We start from the raw sequence: 25,180 nt of genomic DNA, 5'->3' as shown, positions 1-25,180 counted from the left end.
GTTGTTACTTCTCATATGGAAGTGATTTATCAACAAACCATTGGCAAATCCGTGAATGATAGACCTGTTGGAGACGTTTGTGCAGCTGAATGCATTGTTTCTTGTGGTAAAACAATACTGTCAGTAGTCATTTACATTTCACCTAACCAAAAGGTCGAACACATCACGGAATCCATCCATTTTGTTTTACTTCCTTACACAATTGAAGGAACTGCACTGCTACAAAAATTTCTCACAAGAAATGTGACCGAATATACCAATAATACTTAGTGGAGATTTCAACTTTAATTTTACAGATATTCAATCCAAACCTTTGACTGATTTCTTAGAAAATAAATGTAGACTAATGTTAAATACTTCTAGATTTGTATCGATTACTAATCATGGAACTATAGTTGATGCTGTGTTTCAAAGACATTTACACTCTTTGTGATCTCAAGTGTATGTAACATATTTTAGCTATCACAAACCCATTGTAAGTAAATTACCTGTTGAACATATACTGCAACCTCAAATTCATGAAACTGTAGAAAAAAAAAAAAAAAAAAGCTTTAAAATGTTAAATGTGTTCAGATTCTTTTCATACTAAACCCCTTTAACTTTGTCCAAGCCAAGGATGTTTTCACATAAAATAAAACATCTTTTGTGCGTACAGGTACACAATGTTTTTTTCATATTCTTTTCCATTATCACCCAAGTATCAGTGGATCTCACATTGTGGAGGCAAATTTTTGCCATGATTCTCTTTTGCTTTCTCATATTATGCTTCCCACATTTGCCCTGGCTTTTTTTTTTGTATTGCATTAACTGGTGGCGGAGAATTTATGGAACAGGTTCCAAGGTTTATTATTTTCACATTAGCTTTATCACAGGTTTGCATTCTACCAGAGTTTCGGGTTTAATGGATATTTGTTAGATGTTTTTTGGAATCAAAGATTCTGTCACACTGAGTATCTGTTCAGTGATGCAACTAACTGCACTGTCTACTGAAAGAATACTGCTTGTTGAAATCAGTGAATATTTTGTATCTAACCCAGTTACCTTAGTGAAATTTCCATTTGGTTGCATTTTTGGCATAGTTTGAGGTGTCTATTAGAAAGTTACAGATAGCTGGGTAGTGATCACTACTTGATGAGTTATCATGATTTGTTCAAACTACTATTTACATGCAGAGAACTAGAGAGTATACTCATAAATAAATTGCCAAACTTGTCCCTGTGGGCAGATGTATATAGGTATATACATCTCCCCACATTTAGGAGGGAGAGGTCCTCCCTGCTAGTAACTTTTCAATGAGTTGTCCTCGTGTGTCCATTATGTGGATTGCATAATCTTGTCTAGATTATGCAATCCACATAATGGGTTATGCCCATTAAGTTTCCCAAATACAGAGATTATTATTTTTATTATTATTATTATTAGCCATATGGTGCAAGGAAGCCTGAGGCTTATGCTGCACCAGCCAAAAAAAAAAAAAAAAAAAATCTGAATTACCCCAAAATAGAAAACAAGAGTCAGAAGTAGAAGGGAATCACTAAGAAAGAGAAGAATGATTACATCCAGCTCATGACCCTGGGTGTGCCAAGCCCATACTCACCAGATGTGAGCCCCCTGGGGTTATTAGGTGTACAAGTTGGTTTACTCTGTCTTCTAGCTCTTCATATGCATAAGTGTGGTTTGGCTGAAGATAATGTGAGAACTGTTAAAGCAATGCCAAATATAATATGTACTGCAATTGCTTATAGTGGCATTTGCAATGGAATTTGTTTGGTTGGTATTTGAGTGTATTATGATAGCTATGCCTCAATGAAGTGTAGTTGGGGTGACCCTAAATTTTTTGTAAATTTTATAGTGTTTAATTGTAACTGATTTGAGGTGTTTAATTAGTTTCCTGTAAATATATTCCAATAGGATTGTATTTAACAAAGAGATCACTTCATCCACATTACTGCTAAACCCTCTACGACTCCACTGTAATAACAAATTCATTATTCAGAGTATGAGTGTCTTTCTGCTTGTCCGAATGTTGTCGGCTTGTATTTTTTGGTTTTAGTTTGGTTTTACTTTTGGTTTTGGTTTTACTTTTTAGTTTTGCAGCATACATTGCTTTCTCTACATATACAGTGGATTCTGGTTATTTGGGCCACCGGTTAATCAGGGCAGCCATTTATTTGGGACAAATCTTAAAGAACACAACCCAATCAAGAAAATAGCCAGGGCTTACTTCCCTTAATTGGGACTACATGCTGTTTAATCGGGGCAGGAGACCGCAGCACTCAAGGTTACCCTACGATTATCTCCAACCATACCACGTGGTTCAGTCGGATTTCTGGAGGTCACAACCATAAAACAATTAGTAGGCCCCTTTTTAATAGGTTTTTTCTGTTAGTGCTTCAATCATATAAAAAATTAATTTTCAGAATCTGCTCTTCATTCCTATTTTTTAAGCTTCATAACTTGTTACTCCGTTCTAACTTGCACGTATCGTGTTACTTGTGATTTGTAGGTGCAGTGTTCTTTGTTATTGATTGCTTATCTTTTTTACTGTTTTAAATTTTAACCCCCACCCACAAATGTCAGTGAACAGAAATGTCAAATAGTTAGTATGTACAGATTACAGTAGGTATTAATTAAGCTATGCACGTAAGCGTAAATTTATTTTTATTTTGCTAAACCTGTGGAAAATATTCTTTGGATTTTCATGTATCATTTAATTTTTTAATTGGCAACGTAATAAAGTGTAAATTTGTACTTAATACAGTATATCTTTACTTTTATAGCCTGTAGATAATATTTCTCCTATTTTCACTAATTACAATCGCTGTTTAATAGAATTAAACTTTAATTCACAAACGTGATCACATATCGCATAGTGAACGGTACTTTACTATGGTGAGTCCATCATAACGTGATTTGATCGCACAGAAAATCAATCATAAAGCTGTATTTTTAACTATTTATGTGAAACTTCGCATAATTGCGGCAGCTGCTTAATCGGGCCAAAATGCACTAGTCCCGATATGTCCCAAATAACCGGAATCAACTGTATTTCTAAAACGGAATAAGTTCAAATCTGGACCATCGTTTGTGTTCATGCTACCTGTATTCATGTTTCAGTTTATTTAGATTTTGGCTTACTTTGCAAGGTATGGTCTGAGTCTTGAGAAACTGATAGTGGCATGTTTACTGCTTGCATTTTGTTTTGCTACATACTGAGTTTTAATGCAGAAAGAAGGAAGAAAGCCCAATCCGTTATCGAGAGCTTTGGAGAGACTACAACATCAGTTTGAGATAATATAGTTTTTTCGTCTGTGAGTAATTTGAGAATATGTGGGTTTAGCTAAGAGTGGAGGGTATATATTTTTTGGTTTCTTGATAGGTAACTTTATATGTGATTTTAATTGCTGTATTTTATTCTCTCTTTTCCCAATCCTGTGAACAGGCAGAGTGTTCACTTTGGCTATTTGGACATTTCACTAGATGAATGGTACAGTTAACATGTGTATGCTCTTTGGAACTGCATACTGCACAAATGTTTATTCTGCTGCAGACAGTCAGCCCATATTTTTGCCACTCAAAGTTTGCAGATGATACAAAGGTCGGCAGGGTGGTTAAGAACAGCCATCAGGGTGAGCTACTGCAACAAGATCTAGAAAAACTGGGTCATTGGGTTGAGAAACAGCAGCAGAATTTTAACATTGACAAATGCAAGGTAATGCATTTGTCAACGTTAAAATTTCGCTAGAGACTAGGCACCTGCAGGTGATCTGATTGAGGTGTATAAGGCCTTGAATGGATTTAGTAAGCTGAATGGCTGAGACTACACACGAGGGGGTATAAATTCAAGTTGAGGAAGGATGGTTGCAGGATAGATGTGTGGAAGTTTGCCCTCAGCCAGATGGTGGTTGATTGTTCCAACAGGCTTCCATCTGTTGTTGTGGGAGTGGAGAGGTTGAATACATTGAAGGAAGAACCAGACCAATTCTTGGAGATGGATGAACTGTGAAGGTATTTTTTTTTTTTTTTTTTTTTTGGCTGATACTATATAGGCTTCAGTTCTTGCATCATTTCCCATTACTACTACCACCTAATGGTTTTCAGATGAATGGCTCGACTTTCCAGTTTAAATAGCCAGCTTTTAACTTGTTGGCAGATTAAGTGAGTTAAATGTGAGAATAACATTCCATGTAGCAAGGAGTTTTTAATCTCATTTGGAGTCTATTCTTTTTTGCATCTATTACCTCTTGGGCATGGAGTAAAAGTTTTATTTCCCCATCTGGAACATCAAGCAAGTCCCACTCTAAAATTACACTTTTTGAGATATTAAGTGTGACATGAGGAGAGACCTTTATGGGTTTTCCTCCAAGAATAGAGATTGAGTATTTTTTCAGCGTGATGATGGTTTATCACTTCTGCAAGAATCTCTCTCTCTCTCTCTCTCTCTCTCTCTCTCTCTCTCTCTCTCTCAATTTAAGATGTTTCACCATTTTGGGAGAGCTGAAGCAATTTTCTACACATTTTTGCATAAGAAAGGGAGAGAGTTTGTTCAGGCTTATTGCTTTCAAAGCGTATTTTCTGATGCTTGAGAGAGGTGTGGGTGCAGTCACTGATTGTTTACTGGACTGGTTGGGGCAAGCTACCCCACATGAGTGAATCCTTGGGTTGTCCATTCTTGTGCCTTTTTGCCCTGGGAGCAAGGAGTTTTCACCCAGGTTTCTGGCCCAAGCATATGGAGGCAGGAGTGGTGCCACCTAGTGAGCAAGCAACTGGAAATTAGTGTGTTATAGTTAATCTTGTAATATAATAAACTAAAAATTAAGTGGATTTTCTTCTGGGCCTTCAGCTTTCCCTTTACTTTTTATCTGAGAGAGAGAGAGATTTGATTTTAAATTATCTTATTCAGAAATACAAAACACTGTTCTGTAACGAGCTTAATATAGATTGCACTGAGAATTACTTGGTCACCAGACTCACTTGCCACTGTTTTTTACAAATCCTCCAGAAAAATGCTAATACTAGTTTTTACTGTACTTAATATTTAAATTATATAATAATAAAATAATGTGTCCTAGAATTTTTTACACATACATTTAAACATTGTAATCTTATTTTATATAAACACTGAAATTTCAGCATCTAGGTATATAAATATAATTTAATGATAACAGCACAAAAATTTATAGACAACATAAAGAACAGCTGCAAACAAAAAAATATAAAATAAATATATAAATAACTGAGACATTTTTCATCACTCTAAACTGGGATGTTCACAGAAGTTTATCAATATGGTTTTTCACATTTCTGAAATAATCAAATATAATAATTATTATAATCTGAAAATGTACAAGTTTCAGCTTAAATAATTTTTAAAATTTTTATTTTGGTGAATTACATATATTAATACCATTATGAAATCATACCTTTTGGTATTATACTCTGAATCCCTGCTGACAGGCTCAAAGAGGGCTACATAGATAAGTACACATATCAACAAAAAGAGTGCAGTGAGAGTATGTGCTCTCCTATTTAAAAAAATGTGATATGTAAATATATGTATAAACTTTCAAGTATGATTATAGCTTAAAACTATTGAAAATCAATTAGCATTACCTACAATATTTTAGAAAAGGAATCAACATTTTGAAATCTGTAAATATTATGAAAGCATTCTAGCATTTGCATAAATGATCACATTTAGTTTTAAGAATACAAGCAAAAAAGTGACACCTCTCTTTATAAGACTTGCAGGACTATCTTATCCTTTAAACTACTTTTGCAGCTAACAAGATTTAAATTACACAGATAACACAATTCTCAAAAATTGAACAAACTTGCCTTTGCAAAAGTCACCATGGTATTGCCCAATGCACTACTTTAACAGATTACCTCTCCCAAAGGTTAATTAGTCATTTGTTTAAAAGACTACTGTGACAGCCTATCTGAGGACTAAGTGGTTCCTCATCAAACAAAACAATTGTAAATAAGTTGTTTGATGTGAGCTGCTATGCAGTATATCATCAGAGTTTTCAAAGCTATAATACAGCTGAAGCTATCTGTTTTGTCTGAGTGTTGTCACTAAAGACCACCTACTAACTGCCATAGCTGTCTCATGTTTTAAACTGGGCAATTAACTTTTTGGCAAGTCTGCCTGTTTAAGTAGTGCAATAAGAGGGCAACTTGTTACAAACACGTTTATTCTGATGTGAGAATTAAGATTACTGCATTATCTATGCAGTTTAAATCCTGCTGGCTGCAAAAACATATGAAAGGACAAGGTAGCCCTATACACATCTTATAATTTCTCTGAGGGGGCTCTATAGCTGTAACTACATTATAAATTTGAATTTCTCTCTTTTGGTGCTATCCCTCATTCAGTAAACTTCATAACTTAGTGCAAACTGCTCTTGAAAATTACAGGTGTGGCTGATTATATAGAACTTGCATAAATTAGCAACTAGTTTGATGCCACTTAAGGACAGCCCAGAGCAAAGAGAGAGTGAAATGCCCAATGTACAGCTGGGAAAAAGTATGCTTCATTAAATCTGTGGTTAATCCATAAACAGTAACTGATGAACACAAACAATAGATTTAATTCTGCACAACCAAGGTGTTTTTTGCAACCATCATACCTTGCCATATAGCTTGTCAAGTGAATGACTAAAGCACGGAGAAAAACAACATGCAGCTCAAAGTTTATGTCAGCAAATTAGAAACAGTGATGTTTGTGATTATGTGCAAGAAATCCATTGAATTTCTCCACAGTACATTATTAAAACAAAAAAAAAAAAAACCAAACAAACATGTAAACTGATATAGATTGCCATATTAGGCTGAACTCCATTATTTGGATACCACTTGTCTTGCACAGTTGGCGTAGAACGGAGTGATTGTATGGTTGAGTTCTGTGATTGGGTGATTACTGTGAAGGTGTCTTCTTTCTGATTGTTTTGTATCGTTGAGGAAGGGGGTGCTTAGCTTACGTACGATGTTTATCCCTCCCCATCCCAATTTTAAAAAAAACAGCGGCAATGTGGGGGACACCATAGGCATATCAACCTAGGAGGACATTGGGGGGAAGCAGTGTTCCTGCCGTTTGTCGAAATATGGACTAGTACCCAAGATCTGGAGTTTTACCCCCATATTATAATAATTATTCCTTCAGAAGCATAGTTGATTTATTTCTTACTCTCCATAAGAAAGTACTTTTTCTATGAAGCACATTTACTGATATTCTGAAAACATTTGCTGTGACTGTTTATCATCATTTGTTCACACTTAATTAATTGAACTGCTATTTAGATTAACCATTAGTACTATCTTTGAGTCCATGTAATTTACAGCGTAAATAAGTTTAGTACTTAGGGTTTAATATTCATTGAAATGTGCTTCACCAAAACTGCTCAACCACTAGGTATACCTCTCTAAAACCTGGAAAACTCTGAAAACTGGCACCTCTTAATTCTTGAGACACTGGAATTTACAGAGTTTACTGTAACTTTGCATAAAGCTGAACAATTAATCTTCAGTTATATTTAATCATCACAAAGCTTGGGGCATGGTAGTCAGTGACCAAGTATGATGGTAAGTCATCATTCTTGATATGTGAGGTGACATTTATTTCAATATGTGAAATAAATGTCACCTCACAAATATTCCAGGCATTTTCTGAAAGGCACAAAGTTAAAATATTTAAACATTCTAACTAATCTTTACAAAGAGATAACTAAACCAGAATTTATGCAACATCCAAAGCTAAAACACAGACTATAAATAGGAAGTCATACCTACTTCTTGCATGGGGAAATCAGGATTTTCAATATTTGAATAATAGCAACCCTCATAGTAAACAATGAAAATAAAGTGAAAGTAGTCCAAGCACTTTGCATTGACTTACACTATATGATCAGCAGTATTCAGACACCCTCCACAAATATAATGTACAATGCCATAAATCTCCTACATGTGCATAGTGGTTCAGACATAACAATACAAATACACAAAGACTTTCAACATGGGAAGGTGGCTGAGTGCCACACATCAGTAACCATTTTGCTGCACTGGACTGTGAATCATCTGAACCCTGCAAATTAAATTGTGACAGATACTCTTCAAAGATAGAAGACTGTAGGTGATACTTCAATGAAAAAACAAACAAACAAAAAAAAAAAGGTCTGAATGCCCTCAAAGCTCATGGAACATGTTGGTGAACCATAAAAAGTGGTTTATACCACATGTCAATGTCATGGGAAATATCAAAGAAGAGGACCAAGAAGTCACAAGAACATCTGCTAATACATGAAGCTGCATGGCTTTAGGTTAAATGATAGAGTAGCTGTACATAAGCCAAATATCCCAATCACCAATGTTAAACAGAATTTGGTGTGGCAATCATGTATGAAAGACATGGCACGGGTAGACAATTAACTTATAGACAATTAAGTAATAAAAACACTTACCTCCATACAATGAAAAGCTGTTCATTGCATGGAGTTGTTTCCTAAATGTTGGATTTAAGTCAAACTTATCTGGAATTTACTAATGTTGTGCCAACATTCACAGACTATGAAATGCCAGTCACTCCAGCAAAATATGCTATGGAGTGAAAAATCTTGCTGCACAATATTTCATTCTGACAGATGTGTTTGTGGGTGGAGATTACCCGGTGAGTTTTTGCTGCTGAAGTGTTTTGTCTTGACAATAAAGGTTGGTGAAAGCAACATCATAATACAGTAGTAGTGACAAATGATGCAAGAAAGCAAGCTCATATGGCATTAGCCAAACACACACACAGAGAGAGAGAGAGAGAGAGAGAGAGAGAGAGAGAGAGAGAGAGAGAGAGAGAGAGAGAGAGAGAGAGACCTATTCCAACAACGAACCACTCTCTGGCCGAAGATAAACTTCCACATATCTCTTCTGCAACCATCCTCAACTTAAATTTATGCCCCCTCATATGCATAGTCTAAGCAAGAGGAAGAATGCATTCACATCAGACTTTACTCAATCCATTCAAGACCTTAACCGCCTCAATTAGATCATCCCATGGGTGCCTGGTCTCCAGACACTGCAATTTGCAGAAATGAAGCCTTTCTAGGTAAGAGCACCCTTTTGTTCCCTTCACCAATCTGGTTGCCCTTCTCTGCAACTGTTCCAGCAGATCTACAGAGTGAGCATAAAGTCTTTCCCTGATTAAGAAAAATTATAACTTAAAAACTATGCTAGATAGAAACTTGCACCTTGTGTCATAACAAAGGCCAATGCTTAGAGTTTTTGCACTGTACAGTTGCACAATCTGTGGATGGTACAGTTGCACAATCTGTGGATGGTACAGTTGCACAATCTCTGGTAGTGCTGCAATCACTACAACGGATACATCGCAATTGATACATCTCTGCAATCACCAGTATCAAAATGGCATCATGTGTTTTGTAGTTTCATGAAACAAAATCGTCAGTTACAGTTCAGCGAAACTTTAGAAGAGAGTAAGGAGTATGGAGAGATGTTAAAAACCTCTGATGTTTTTAACATCTGCCAGATGTTAAAAACATCAGAGGTTGGTATGCAAAGTTTAAAGAGACTGGCAATGTTGGGAACCTTAAAAGAACTGGTAGGCCTAGTGTGAGTGAAGAGACTGTTGATGCTTTTGAATGCAATCCTCAGAAGTCAACTCATCGAGCATCAAGGGAACTTGGCATACCTCAGAGGACAGTGGTTAAAATTTTGCACAAATGGCTTCGTTTGTATGCATATAAAGCGCAAATTGTTCAAGCCTTGGAGCAAGATGATTGTCCGCTACATGCTGCTTTTTCTACAGAGATTCTGCAGCAAGTTTATGAAAACAATGATTACCTTAAGCGTGTCTGTTTTTCTGATGAGGCTTCCTTCCACAACTCGGGGAAGTAAATCACCACAATGTCCGTATTTAGGGGTCAGAGAACCCACGTGTTGTTTTTGAGAAAGAGAGGGGACAGCCCAAAAGTGAATATTTGGTGCGGCCTAATGCACAACAAGGTTATTGGACCATATTTTTTTTCTTAAGCCCACCATTTCAGTGAATGTTTACTTGGACATGCTGGAGCAATACGTTGTGCCTCAGTTAGAAGAGTTTCAGTCATGGCTAATTTTCCAACAAGATGGTGCACTGCCACTCTGGAGTTTAGTTGTTCGTGAGTTCCTGGATGCTATGTTTCCTAACCGATGGATTGGGAGGGAGGGTCCAACACCAGGGCCAACCTGTTCACTGGACATTACCCCTCTGGAATTTTTTTATGAGGGTATATTAAGGACAAAGTGTATTCGATACAGTTCGTGATACTGATATTTAAACAGAGAGGATAACGGATGCTTTCGCGACGGTTACCAAAGAGATGTTGGAGAAAACACGGAGAGAAATTGAGTATCGACTAGACATTCTCCAGGCGACTAATGGAGCATATGTAGAAGTGTACTGAAGTGGTAAAAAAAAACTTTTTGAGTTGAGGTAAAATTTGCAAAAAGCTGTATGTTTTTTATATGTATGTTATTCTTGTGTAATAAATGTTTGAAATCAGAAAAAGACTTTATGCTCATCCTGTACAACACTTCTAAATTGAGGCCTCCAAAATTGCATACAATACTGTAGATGTGGCCTAATCATGGCCTTGTACAAAGGGATAATCACCTCCTTATCTTTACTAAAAAACTTTCTATGTATCATTGACAAAACCCGTGAGCTGGCCATCTCCACTGCTCAGAGAATTCCATATCTGACCTTTTACCCCCAAGTCTTTTACATTTTCTAGTACTCTGAGTGAAGTTCCATACAGTTAATCATTTACTCTATTATTACTGCTACCCATAGGCAGTACCTTGCATTTGTCAATGTTAAACTTAAACTAGGCTTTTCATACCAACTAAGAAATACTGTTCAAGGTTTAGGCCTAAGTGGATGTCAGATAAACTAATGATGCTCGTGAGAGAAGAAAAATGCATGGGATGCATATAAATTATCAGGCAACACAGAAGCCTATGGTAGATATAAACTAGTTTGTAATCAAATCACAAAGGAGGATAAGCAAATGAACGTGAATTATGAGACCTCCTTGGCAAAGGATGCAGAGAAAAACAGCAGAGGATTCCTTTACTTATGTAAACATTAGCAGGAAGGGGATGAATCAAACTGATCAAATTTATATCAATGGTTCAAATGTTGATGATTCAACTATTGATAGGATTTCCAGTCAATGGAAGAAGGTCATTAATATACAAGAGGAAAAGAGTAGGGAAAGAATTGAACCTTGGGGGACACCAGCATTAGTGGAGAAGTTCGAAGACAAAGAGCCATCTATCATCACCCTCAGTGAGTGATCAGAGAGAAAACTGGATAACCAATTACAAAAAAAAAAACAGTTGGCAAACCATAAGATGGAAGCTGGTTTAGAAGACCTTTATGCCAAACATGATCAAAAGCCTCTGAGATGTCAAGAACAACTGCTTGTGTTTCACCGACCTTTTCCATTGAATTTGTCCATAAATGGGTAACATAAGCCAGAATATCACCAGTGGATTGACACTGACGGAATCCATACTGGCGATCGTTGATCAGACGAAATGTTTCTAGGTTGTTTAAGAGTTGGTGGTTAATTGATTTCTCCATTACTTTAGAAAGAGTAGAAGTAACTGCAATGGGACGATAATTGGATGGGAGGGATTTGTCACCCTTTTTAAGGAACTGGCTGGATATGAGCAAATTTCCAAGCAGAAGGAAAAACACCTTTGGAATAAGAAAGTGAAAAAAGGTGGCAAAGAACAGAAGTAAGCTCAGGAGCACAGAGTTTGAGAACAAGTAGAGAAATACCATCAGGACCTGGAGCTTTCTTAGCATCAAGATTTGCCAAATTCCTTCTGACATCCTTTTGACTTAAGACCACAGGAGTCATTGAAAGGAGTGTCATGGGAATGGTGGCAGGTGTTTTACCAAGATCATTAATACATGAGTTGGAAGAAAAATGGGATGCTAGCAGGTCAGCTTTACCCTTGGCTGAAGTGACAAGAAAACCATCTGGTTTTGACAGAGATGGGCAAACGTTGGGGCCAATAGATTTAGCAAGAGACCAGAATGCTTGGCTACCATTAGGGCAAGAAGCAAGTTTTCTACTCTTAACCTGTTCAAAATCTAGTTTGGAATGACTAATAACCGCTTTACAATTGTTGCGAGCTTTGGTGTAGGCAGATATTGTACCTGAAGAACTGGAAACAAGCCAATTACGATATGCAACATTCTTCTCTTGAACAGCCTTAGCACATTTATTGGTTGTTGTTGTTGTTGTTGTATGTTTTACGGCGCAACGGCAGCTATAGGCCATTATGCGCCAAACAATGGTAGGAGGTAACAGACACATTTATTGGAAAACGAAGGTTTAGATAAAGGATGAGATTTTAAAATGGAGTGTGGAATAAAGGATTCCATTCCTACAAGAATAATTTCACTCACACGATATGAGCAAATGTTGACATTAGAAGTTTTGAAACAGTAATCCAATCAAGGAAAAGAAGAAAAGAAATCTAGCAGGTCCTCTCATTTTGCATTCTTGTAATGCCAAACAACACGAGGTTGGGAATAGCCATGAGATAAAGGCTCCATTGGAGAAGAGACAATCATCAAGTTCTGATCTGAGTTGCCTAAAGGACCACTCACTTCAACTGTGTACTTAGAAAGGTCATTTGTGAGAAAAAGATTAAGTGTGTTGGCTGTATGGTTAGGATTGTCCGGTATTCTTGTAGGTAAATGAACAATCTGTGCATGGTCATCAGTAATTGCAAAAGCCTCAGCATCTCGACCAGCTGGGTCGGTGTGACTAGAAAATTGAAGCTAGCTGGAGTTGCGAACATTAAAATCACCAAGAAAAATTACCTCACTGTTAGGAAAGTTGGACTGGAGAAAGTCAAGTTGCAAAGAGAGGAATTCAAAGCGCTCCAAGTGATTAGTGGAGTTGGGAGAACAGTACAAACAACAGATAAATTTGACACAATGAGGTAGAGAGATTTTAAGCCAGAGAAGATTGAAGAGAGGAGATTCCAAATTACTGAGTCTCTGACAGGGAATATCGGAATGGACATATGCACAAGTACCACCTTTGAGGCGATAGGAATCATACAGCAAATAATTTGGGCAACTGAGATGAGCAGTAGGTGAATCAACCGATAAGAATAAAGTACATGGGATTTGGCAGACTGCAAGTGGAAATGGACATCGCTGAGATTAGAAGTGAGACCATGTATATTTGTAAAATGAACTAGGAAGTGTTTGAGAAGTTTAGATCTTTTCGCAGATAAGTTTACTCTATTAGTTTGACAATTCATGGTGTATTCAATAGTAAGAAAAAGTGGAGGGGGACATGCTGTATGAAGTAACATATAGCACACACATGGTGTACAGTCATAATGCATGATAAGAATATACCCACATCTTTCACATAATGTGGCCTCGACAATGCCCTCCACATATACACTACTCGGACTCCCTCCAGTCACTATGTGGCAGAGTAGAGGTATCAAGATTATACACTAGCTGATCCTAATCGGTCTGGTGTACTAATCTGCCGGCCCTTGAACACCGTTTTAGAGCCGTACCCTCGAAATGTAAGGAAGATTGGATCTCGCCTTGATGTTCATCGTAACCTCAAAATTCATCAGTCATACTGCACGATGGAAGAGATAGGGAAGGGTTGATAGGAACTTAGCTCTGGAGACTAAACATAGGTTCCACCACTTCAAGCCTCCAATAAGTAAAGTGATGGTATTGCACCGGTTGATGAGATTCATCTACCACCTAGTATTGCTTGGTAACACAGAGGGGCAACATTCCCCCATGTGGTGTGGGCTCCACACCTAGACCCCTGCTTACGTTTGTTCACACCTGGGTGGTCACCCACAGTGCTTGTACATGGAGGTTATACCCAGGATTACTAACAGTCCAACCATCACGAAGGTGCAAGCAGAGGATTTGGCTGTGATAGACAGTCCGGACTTTGCCGAAATTGAGTCCACTTCACTCGAATATCAGTTCCACCAACACTTTAGACTCCCAGGTAGCAAGTACAGCTTGTCTGGCATATTTGAGAGAATGTCTGTGACAAGCTCAAGAACCATATGTTGGACCCATTGTTGTTCTCTATACTTTGTATTTATCAATGGTATGGATGAAAGCATGTCAGGCTTAATGTCCAAATTTGCAGACAATACAAAGGTTGGCAGGGTTGTTAATGACAGTAATGATAGTATGCAACTCCAACAGGATCTATAAAAGTTGGGCAGATGGGCTGAGAAGTGGCAACCTAAATTTAACATTGACAAAAGCAAAACACTGCATATGGGTAACAACCCATATGCAGTATTTTGGTCATGCTGGTCATGAAGTCTTGTCAATGATATATAGGAACTTTGCCAGCAGGGACAGGAATGTGATTATCCCGTTATACAAGGCAATGGTCAGGCCACACCTAGAGTACTGTATACAGGTCTGGAGGCCTCATTTTAGGAAGGATGTAGAGTTGCTAGAACAAGTACAAAGAAGGGAAACAAGACTGGTGAGGAGAACAAAGAGGTGCTCTTATGAAGAAAGGTTAAGTTCTACAAATTGCAGGGCCTGGAGAGTAAGCACCTGCAAGGTGATCTGATTGAGGTGTATAAGGCCTTGAATGGATTGCATAAGCTGAATGCTGATGGGATTCTTCCTCTTGCTCAGATTAAGAACCAGAGGGGGCACAGATTCAAATTGAGGAAAGACAGTTGTAGAATAGACGTGCAGAAATTTGCCTTTAGCTAGTGAAAAGTTGATTGGAAGTTAATAGTCTAAATAAATTAAAGGCTGAGCTAGACAAGTTCTTTCTAACCCCCTACAATATTCGTATTGCAGATGATACGAAGGTTGGCAGGGTTGTCAAGGACACTACTGACACTATGCTACTGCAACAGGATCTGGAGAGGTTGAGCAGATGGGCTGAGAATTGGCAAACGAAGTTTAACATTGACAAATGTAAAGTACTACATATGAGAAGCAGTAATCCCAGAGTAATGTATCAACTTTGTGGTACCACAAAGTTGATACATTACTCTGGGATTACTGCAATACAATACTTACAATGGTAGAGGATGAAAAGGACCTGGGGGTAATTGTGCAGGCAGATATGAAGTTTTCTGAGCAGTGCAGACAGTCTGCAAGAGTAGCTCATGGTGTCTTGTCAATGACATACAGGAATTTTGCTAGCATGGATAAGGAGATGATTATCCCCTTGTATAAGGCAGTGATCAGGCCACACATTGAGTACAACATAAAAGTCTGGAGGCCTCATTTTATGTACTGTTGGAACGAGTACAGAGAAGAGCAACAAGATTGGTGAGGGGAACAAAGGGGTCCTCATATAACAAAGTCTTAAGTTCTGAAAACTGATGTATCTTGCGACTAGACAGCTGCGTGGTGAACTGCGTGGTGTATAAGGCCTTAAATGATTCGAGTAAGTTCAATGCTGATGGGATTCTTCCTCTCACTCAGATTTTGCACTTAAGGGGACATAAATTCAAATTGAGGAAAGATAGTTGTAGAATAAATGTACAGAATAACGCCCTGCTCTTGTACATTTTCCACTACCGTGAGTGTAGTACCACAAGGTTGGCATGTTACTCTGAGGTTACTGCTACCCAAATGCAGTACTTTGCATTCAGCAATGTTAAAACTTCAACTGCCATTTCTCAGCCCATCTGCCTAACTTTTCTAAATCCTGTTGCAGTAGCATACTGTCGTTAATCACCCTACAAAACTTTGTATCATCTGCAAACCTGAACATCCCTATAATCCCTATATGCCTTCATCAATATCATTGTTAAACATAGAAAACAAAAATCGGCCCAAGACCAAATCCTGAGGGACTCCACTAATAAGCTTAGTCTGCAAAGAGCAGTATTCATTGATTACCACTCTCTGTCTTATCCCATTCAGATACCCTTTTATCCATTGTAGAAACTTGCCCTTAATGCCACACTGCTCCAATTTGTACAAAAGTATCCAAGTATATGATATAAAAAATTATTTTTTGAATTGAGTTCCTTCGTAACCACATCACAGTATCCAACCAAATTGGTCCAACAAGATTTCCCTTTAACAAACTCATGCTATATCTGAAGTATAATTGTAGCCTTGTCTAGATGATCCTGCATTACTTGGTGGAACAGACTTCCATCCCTTGTCGTGGAAGTTGATAGCCTAAATAAGTTTAAGGCTCAACTGGACAGGTATTTCGAACAAACAGAGGGGTGAAGTGGAAGTGGTTATTTTTTATTTATTTATGTTTTTTTTTTTTTTTTTTTTGGCTGATGCTGCATAAGTTTGCTTTTTTGCATCAAATGCCTCTACTAATGCTAATACTTCTTTTACCAGCAACTCCATTATTTTCCGTGGAACAGAGGTTAAACTAACAGGTTTGTAATTATGTGTCATCCTTTGATGACCCCTTTGTAAACTGAGGATACATTTGCACATCTCCAGTCCATGGGGACCTTCCCTGAATCCAAGGATGCTCTCATAATTAAGGCTAATGGTTGCCTTACTTCCATTACTGCCTCCCTTAATATAACTGGATGGATCCCACCACCCAAAAGTATGTTTCTTTATGTTTAACTTCAACAATTACGATTATCATAGTATTCATGATCACCACAAATTCTAATTCAACACTGTATTGAGCCTTCTAGGCACTGGAAAGCAAAACTCTCATTTTTCTATAACTGTTTGTTTTATTTAATCTATTCTATTGTATTTTACTTATTATTTGTCATTATCTGTCCTTGATTTGTACACACACAGGCATAGAAATGCCGTTTGTGGATGCATAATCAGGTGTAGTTCCCTGATGAATTACATGCTTAATGTATCAATTATTTGTAGACTGCATCAAATAATTTTTATTTTCCTAGTTTTTACTTTCTCACATCTTTAGATTTCTCGTTTTAAAAATAAAAAAATTTTTTACGTTTTAATTTTTATTTTCGTTTAATTTTGCATTTATTTACAATGTTCGATTCGTTTGGATTTAATTTGAATTATATATATATATAATTTTATACGTAATTTCAGTAATATATATATATATATACACACACACACACACACACACACCGATGAGCCAAATATATATATACACACACACACATATATATATATACACACAGATACACTGATGAGACAAAACATTATGACAACCTATTTAATATGATGTTGGTCCTCCACATGCAGCCAAAACAGTTCTTACCCAGCAAGGCATGGATGCTACAAGATTTCTAAATGTATCTTGTGGTATCTGGTACCAACACGTAACCAGCAGATGCTTTAATGCTTGTAAGGTGGTTGAGATGCCAGAGATCGGAGTTGCTGTTCTAACACAAACCACAGATGCTAGATGGGTTTAATTTCTTGGGAATTTGGAGGCCGGGGCATTACCTTCCTCATGTTCCGTGAACCAGTCTCAAACAATCTGGGTGGTGTGGCATGGTACATTATCCTGCTAAAAGACAGCACTGCCAGAGGGGAAGACCGCTGCCATGAAAGGGTGTACCTGGTCAGCAATGATGTTTAGGTAGAGTGTAGAGTGTGTTTAGTGTCAAGCGGCACCAAGGGTTTCCCCCATCTCCACGTTGCTTTCATTGTAGGTGTGCCAGTTCACTGGAAAGGCCAGAGATTTAAAAGTGTGTGGATATTGTATACGTATAGTGTTATGTACCGTTGTTCTTCTGGCCATTTAGCCGCTGGACCCTGCTGAGGCCCAACGTTTTCCACACTCAGCCCCATGGAGGCAGGCCAGGTATACCAGCATTATAATTATTTACTCTGGCAGGTCCTGCCACCTAATTTCCTCAGATTTCAGTGGCTAGGACCTTAAAAAAAAAAAAAAAATTTTTTTTGATCTTTCGTGTAGGGGGGATAAGAGTGCTAGGATTTGAAAGGCCGAAACTATTGGCTAACAGTAATTTGGACATGATTAAATTTGGACATGTAGGGCAATTGTGTGTACAGATAGAGTAGGGAAGGGAGACTAAAGACTGGGGGGGGGGGGAAGAGACAGAAATATGGAGTCAATATGGAAGGCGACCCCAATAGGTGTCAGTGGGGCATGCCCATACCCCACCAGAAGGAAAAATGGGGGTGGCGAGGAAGGGAGGAGACAAGAGGACAGGCACCTCCCCCCCCCGCCAGGGAAGTGAAGTGGAAAGAAAGCCAGGAAAGAGTGCCCAGCTAGGTCGCCAATTGGCGTACTGGCAGCAAATCTGCTGTTCAAGGTGGGGAAAAAGATATTATTATTATTATTATTAGCCAGATGGTGCAAGGAAGCCTGAGGCTTATGCTGCACCAGCCAAAAAAAAATTTGAACCACCCTGAGAGAGAGAGAGAAGTAGAAGGGAATCACCAAGAAAGAGAAGAATGATGATATCCAGCTCAGGACCCTGGGTGTGCCAAGCCCATACTCACCAGATGTGAGCCCCTGGGTTTAATGCTTCATTGGACCCATAATATATGGGTCCAATGAAGCAGTTGGAACCAGTGCCCCGATGTCATTCATGGGCTATGTGTCCATCCAGGTAGGTTGAGGTCAGTCACGTTTATGGGTTATATACCCGACCAGGGTAGTGTCTCATGGAGTGTCTCTTTTGCATCCCCGATGGGTCTCGTCCGTTGATCCTGTTTCCATCATCAGGGAGGGCGGTCCAGTGCCTTTTCGATCCAGTGAGCCCATCGTTTCTGTGGCGTGTGTCCTATTCAAGTAGGTTGGTAGGGTCAGACAATTTGGGTTTCAGTGCTGGTGTATTTACTCATAGTCTGGTGTTGTTGAAGTTTAATGTCTGCTACAAAACATACTGTGCCCTTAGTTCCTGATCGCAGAACAGGCAGAACAGATTTGCACAGGAACTCTTCTGGCAAAGAGTTCCTGTGCAAATCTGGTGAGGTTCTTATATTCTTTGCTTGTGTCCAAGAGATGATGCTCCTGGCCTCATGGCACGTAGGTCAATCTTGTTATTAGATTTCCACATAGGTCCTCGTAGTTTGTATATTTGTGCATGAGGTGGGTCCAGCTTTCCGGTTCGCCACCACATGAACAGTTGGGGTCTTGGAGGAGGCCCAGAGATGTTAGTTTCTCGTTGAAGGGGCCGTGACCCGTCAATAAGTAGGTGGCATATAGGCCTGGGTGGAACCATACAAGTAGTTTTGGGAAAACCCTGTCTACATCAGGTATGAAGCATCGTGTCACCTCCCCTTTGGTTGAGTCTGTCCACCTGTTTTGCCATTCCTGTTTTAAGTGTGCCAAGAGCCGAGCCTTTTCCATTTTTATATTGTTTGTGGGTTCAATCATAAAGCACGATTAGGTCACAGAGATTCCTTTTGATACGTAGTATGCTAATCCACATCTGGCCACTTCGAGATCCAGTAAGAACCTGGAGCGCCTCCGTGCTCACAGTATTGCAGGCTCGGGTGGTTTTGAGCAATATTGTTCGTTGTTTCGAGTCCAGTATTCTTTTGTTGGTGGTCAGTCTGGTTCTATGGTACCATATTGGTGCACCGTATGTGATCGCCGGGAGAAAAGTAGTCTTGTAGTATAGCAACATGGTTTGTTTACTCAGCCCCCAGTCCCTGCGTGAGACTCGCGCAACAGGCCCGAGTAGTTCCTAATCTTGGTCCTGAGTTGCCTGAGATGCAGTTGGAATGTGAGCTTGCTATCAAAAATTATCCCGATGTATTTTATTTGTTGGGCGAATTTGATTGTAGCGCGAGTTATTTTAATTTGCGGTGGCCTCCTTATGTCCAATGTTCCTTTAAGCAAGATGGAACTTGTTTTGGCAGGCGAGATCTGTAGAAAGTTCTCTGAAGCCACCGCTGTAGAGTATACAGAGCTTGATTTGCTCTAGTCTCAAGTTGTGCCCTATTATTTGCCGTCACAGTGAGAATTAAATCATCCACAAATGCTTGGGTCTAGGTAGGTGGTAGATGACAGAGCACCCGGAACATGGATGACTGGACCCAGGGTATCCCAGAAGAACATTTCCCAAAGCATGACACTGCTGCCACCAGCTTGTTTTCGTCCCACGGTGCACCCAGGCTCCATCACTTCCCCATGTAAACAACGCACACGTACCCGGCCACCCACATGGTACAACAGGAAATGTGATTCATCAGACCAGATGACCTTCTTCCAATCACTCAAGGTCCAGATTCTATGCCCACGTGCCCATTGTAGGCACTGACGCCAGTGAACCGTGACTAGCATGCATAGCTGCAGGCACTAGGAGTGGCCTGTGGCTACACAGCCCCATTTTCAGAGTTCGATACACTGAGTGTTGTGACACATTACTCCCATCATCAGCATTCCGATTACTGGTGAATTGTGCCACAGTCGCCCTTATGTTGCCAAGTACCATCCGGTACGTGGCAACATAAGGGTGACAGAAAAAATAAATATAAATAAATAATTAAATTTAAGTTAACGCAAAGAGAAACATGCAGATAGTAAGAAGAAAAACTTAATTATTTATTTATATTTATTTTTACCGTATCCATCACATAGGGGGCACCACATATTATTTTGACGACTATTACATTATGTCCTAGATACGGTAAATATGTAGTATGTATTATATAGTATGAAACAGAGCTGTAATACTCAATATGTTCTACGTTGATAATAATATTTGTAAATTAATAAGAGGAGTTTACCTCAATATAGTGCGTGGAACACTTCCATATGATACCCTCCAGAAATTAAAACGGAAAAACGAAAAAAATCGACAACTTACCGGTACATTAAACTCCTCTTATTAATAATTTACTAGTAGTATGTATTATATATTTAATCTTAGTATAATCATTAAATTACGTTCTCTGTCGGGTCAACGATTATTAATACATGCTTACATTTATATTTTACTTATATTTCTTACATTTGATTCTAATAATTCTAAAATTTATTTGATTTATATTTGATTTATATTTGGCCTATACTGGTTTATATTTAAATTACTTAGCATATATTGATCATTACCGAAACAGAGAACCTCTTGTCATTTTTTGCCTTCAGTCTGGGTGGTTGGCCCCAGTTGAAGTCATCTAGATTGTCGGTAAAAAGCGATAATAACTTTTTTTTTTTTTTTTTTTTTTTGCATTTTCTTAAGTCCCTGATAGTATTATTATTTGATTGATCCTTAATATTTTATCCTTAATATTTTATATATATATATATATATATATATATATATATATATATATACAGTGCTTTTTTTGTGACGGTATGCAATGGTATGGCGTACTGGCACCTTTATTAACAGTGACTTGTGACATTTGGATGCACTGCACTTCGAAATTTATAATATTCCATAAATTTTTTCACATGTTTACCTACTATTCAAATAAGCTTAAAATGATTTAACTAAATTTGCATTTTTTACTGTCTAGTGTTAAGATATTTTCTATATAAAACTGTATAACCATTTTTATAATTCTAAATTACTCAGTCGTACCTCAGTTTAATTCTTTTGAATTCCTCTTGGAAGTTACATTTAAAATAGTTTCGGTTGAGGGAAGAAAATTTTCACATTTTTCATATTATGTGAAAAATTTTCATATTATTATTATTAGTCATATGGTGCAAGGAAGCCTGAGGTTTATGCTGCACCAGCCAAAAAAAATTCCCCAAGTTACCCTACCCTGTGAGTGAGTGAGTGAGTGAGTGAGTGAGAGTGAGAGAGAGAGAGAGAGAGAGAGAGAGAGAGAGAGAGAGAGGGAATCACCAAGAAAGCAAGAGAGAGAAGAATGATGATATCCAGCTCAAGACCCTGGGTTTGCCAAGCCCATACTCACCTAGCGAACTGTTCGCATTTCTGGCCTTCAGGCAATTAGTGCTGCTGCACGAATTAAGAGAGCTAAAGTGATTAGTATTGTATAACTTAGCAGTGCCTGGTAAAACCTATCCAACCACTTGTCCCACATACGGAGAAGTCACGCTGGTCAAGAGTGAGCAGATCAAGGGGTATTCCCAATGGGCTCTAGCCCACCTTCTACTGCAGTGGTGTCCAACCTTTTCCAGTACCAGGGCCATATTCAAAAAAAATTCAAAGTTTCTTTAGTGTGTTACATTTTCGATATCTTGTTGCATGTAAAAGTAAAATTGAAAATATTCAAAAATTTAATTAAGTACAATACAAAATTACATTTACTGAACAAAACATTTAATGAGAAAAATGTTTTGATAATAAAATTTAAAATGCTGTTTTAGTTCACTTTCCTCATGGGTCATAGGTTGGACACCTCTGTGAATCAACTGTAAGTGCCCTGTTCGAGAATTAGAAAAGTGATTTTCTTTTACCCCATAAATAATCATCTGTTATTTCGCGGAAGTGCGTTATCCACATTTTTCTGAAATTTTTCCCTATCTCTGTTTACACTTTACTTTACCTGAATATCCGAATGATACCGATATTTTGGACAGTTTCAAAAAAAGAAAAGAAAAAAAATTTTAATTTAAGAACTAGTGACAATACCGATGACAAGAGAAGGAAAACGAGGACAACGAACGTATTAAACCTTCTAAACTTGAATTGTTGGCATTTGGTGAAAATGAAGTTAGAAAATTGTCAATTAGAGTTAAATGCAATTTGTGGATACTTAATTGATAAGAAGGTTTCCGAAGAATTGAAGCATTTGATGAACGCTCTGAGTATGATAACAATTTCACCGAGTGAATATGAACGAGAATTTTCAGAAATAAATCTGATCGCCAACCAGAGCTTCGTTGATAAAAAAAACAGTTTCTTCACTACTGTTTCTTAAAATTGCGGGCTGTCCATCCGCTGACTTGATGCGATCCAGCAAACCATGTCGATTCGTGGCTACTTCGGAAACGTCATTCAGCAACCGATACAAAGAGCAGGAAAAGAAGTCAGCATAGGGTGTCGGATGAGAACTTAATAAAAATTTGGAATATTCTACAAAAACTTTATTATGAAATTATTTTTACTTATTTTACTCACATTTTACTTATTTTTTTTATATACTTGAATAATAAATTTATGCGTAACTATATGGGGGGGGGAATTCGAATACTTTTCATATCCTTTTAATTTAAAATTTTTTCCGATAGCAAAGAATGAGTACCGGGACCTATTTTTTTTTACAAAAAAATGCACTGTATATATATATATATCTTCTTTAAGAAACAATAATAAGAATTACAGTGGTAATCAGACATCGATATAGAATTACATACAAAAGTAAAAAAAAAATCAATACTGAATTATAAAGCTAATAAAATAAATATATACCATATATTTTATTACAGAAGGAGGTCAATGAATCAAAATCTATTTACATTTATTTTTAATATAGAAAGGTTGTAGAAAAGATATTTATTTTTAATAAGAGTAATTTCAAAAAAGAGGTTTATTTTCAGACCAAACAAAAATTAAAAACTTACCAGAAGAATGTCATAGTTCCATCATCGAAAACATCCTTTTGTTTATAACCTTCCCAGTCATGTACAGTGGGAATGTGGATTTTATCCACATACTCATTTAAAATAGTGTTTTGAATATTTTGAAGTTTGGACTTCTTACTACTTTCTCTAAAGACAGTATCCATTTTAAGTTAATATCCAAAAATCTTCTTAATGTGTACAGTCTTATAAATATGCCTAAAAAAAAAAATACATTGTTTAGAAAAACTGTGATGAAGTTTTTCTAGATGTAATTACTTGCACATAAACATCTACATAATGAGTGATCATAATAATTGGAGCAACCTCTTATGATTATAAAGGTTCTCCAAGGTCCACAGCTATATCTCTATAGTTACTTGTTACAGATAACTAAGATTTTATAAACTTTTCAATCAGATACACATGATTTCTACATTCAGAGTTTCTGTAAAGGTGTAATTCCATCCCCTGCCATTAGATACACTAACTAAACTAACACATTATATGAATTCATTTTAATTATAACATTATCCATGTTCAATGTAACAGAAATTCAATCCTTTCATCACCTACATTCCCAAGTCACTGCATACAGTTGGTAACAGACATAAATGCCGACTTTTGACTTTCGAAAAGCTGGAAATCAGATATTTGTAAGCAGGAAGAAAACAGTTCCTGAGCCAAAGCATACAAAAAAAAGCAAGTTTTTTTTCGCAAAAAGGAGGCGTGGATCCCAAAAAAATAGGAGATTTTATGGAAGAAGCAGGTTTCTTTAAAGTTCACAATGCATTAGAAATTAAATTAAACTAGAAATATACATATATCATATAAAAATAGCTACAGAATTGTTTACCAGTATCATATGCTTTAAAACATTAGTTTACTTATCATTTTTCTATCTGTGGATTTCTGTCAGACATCAATTAGTATTAGTAATGGTCATATGGTACAAGGAAACCTAAGGCTTATGCTGCACTAACCAAAAAAAAAAGAGTAAAATAATAATAAAATTAATTAATAAATAATAAAAGAAAAGGAAATAGACAACCTATGCATTTCCCTCCTCCAATAGGTAGCTATCCAGCTGACCTGTGAATTTCTCCAAACTGTCAGCCTCAAACTACCTGTACAGGTAACTTATTCCAGTAATTTATAACTCATTGGCTAAAATAAAACTTCTGCAATCCAGTCTAAACTTCCAAAATGTACAACCGACATATTCAAAGTCTTTCCTCATATGGATGCCCTTTTGCTGATCTCACCAGGAGAGTTACCAGCCTTTGGACCCTTTCAAGAAGCTCAATGTCTTTTGATTATGATTCAATGATCAGTGTCAATGATTATGACTACTTCAAAAAATACTGTTGTAGACTTATCCCTCTTCAGAAAATTTAGTCAAAGTTTTGTTCATAACAATGGCTCTGCTGTCTAGGTTATGTCAAGTGCACAAAAGAGCAAAGAGATTGGTAAGGAGAAAAAAACATGGATCTTACCAGGAAAGCATCACTTCTGTAAATTGGAGCATCCAAGGACTAGGCACCTGTGAGGACATCTGATTAAGGTGTTTAAGTTTTGAATGGATCGAATAAACTCAATGGTGATAGAATCCTTCCTCTTGTCCAGACTACATACATGAGAGAACATAAACTGAAAAAAAAAGATGGAAGCAAACACAAATATCTGCATGATAG

General features: G+C 37.5%; 1 protein-coding gene across 1 annotated transcript in view; it reads right to left on the bottom strand.

Moving 5' to 3' along the window:
* The window catches only part of LOC150077405 (phosphatidylserine synthase 2-like), a 132,742-nt gene extending 109,089 nt beyond the window's left edge, over nt 1–23,653 (bottom strand). Inside the window, exons 1-2 of the mRNA XM_090385888.1 lie at nt 23,490–23,653; nt 5,424–5,525 (exon numbers count right to left, since the gene is read on the bottom strand). Coding sequence (XP_090242014.1) covers nt 5,424–5,525; nt 23,490–23,653 — 266 coding nt within the window. The remainder of the gene's footprint in view (nt 1–5,423; nt 5,526–23,489) is intronic.
* Nucleotides 23,654–25,180: the final 1,527 nt, after the last annotated feature.

The sequence above is a fragment of the Mastigoproctus giganteus genome, chromosome 12 (genome assembly GCF_048544385.1).
Source record: "Mastigoproctus giganteus isolate SK-2022 chromosome 12, ASM4854438v1, whole genome shotgun sequence".
NCBI classification, from domain to species: domain Eukaryota; kingdom Metazoa; phylum Arthropoda; class Arachnida; order Uropygi; family Thelyphonidae; genus Mastigoproctus; species Mastigoproctus giganteus.
This window is presented reverse-complemented; position numbering and strand designations above follow the sequence as displayed.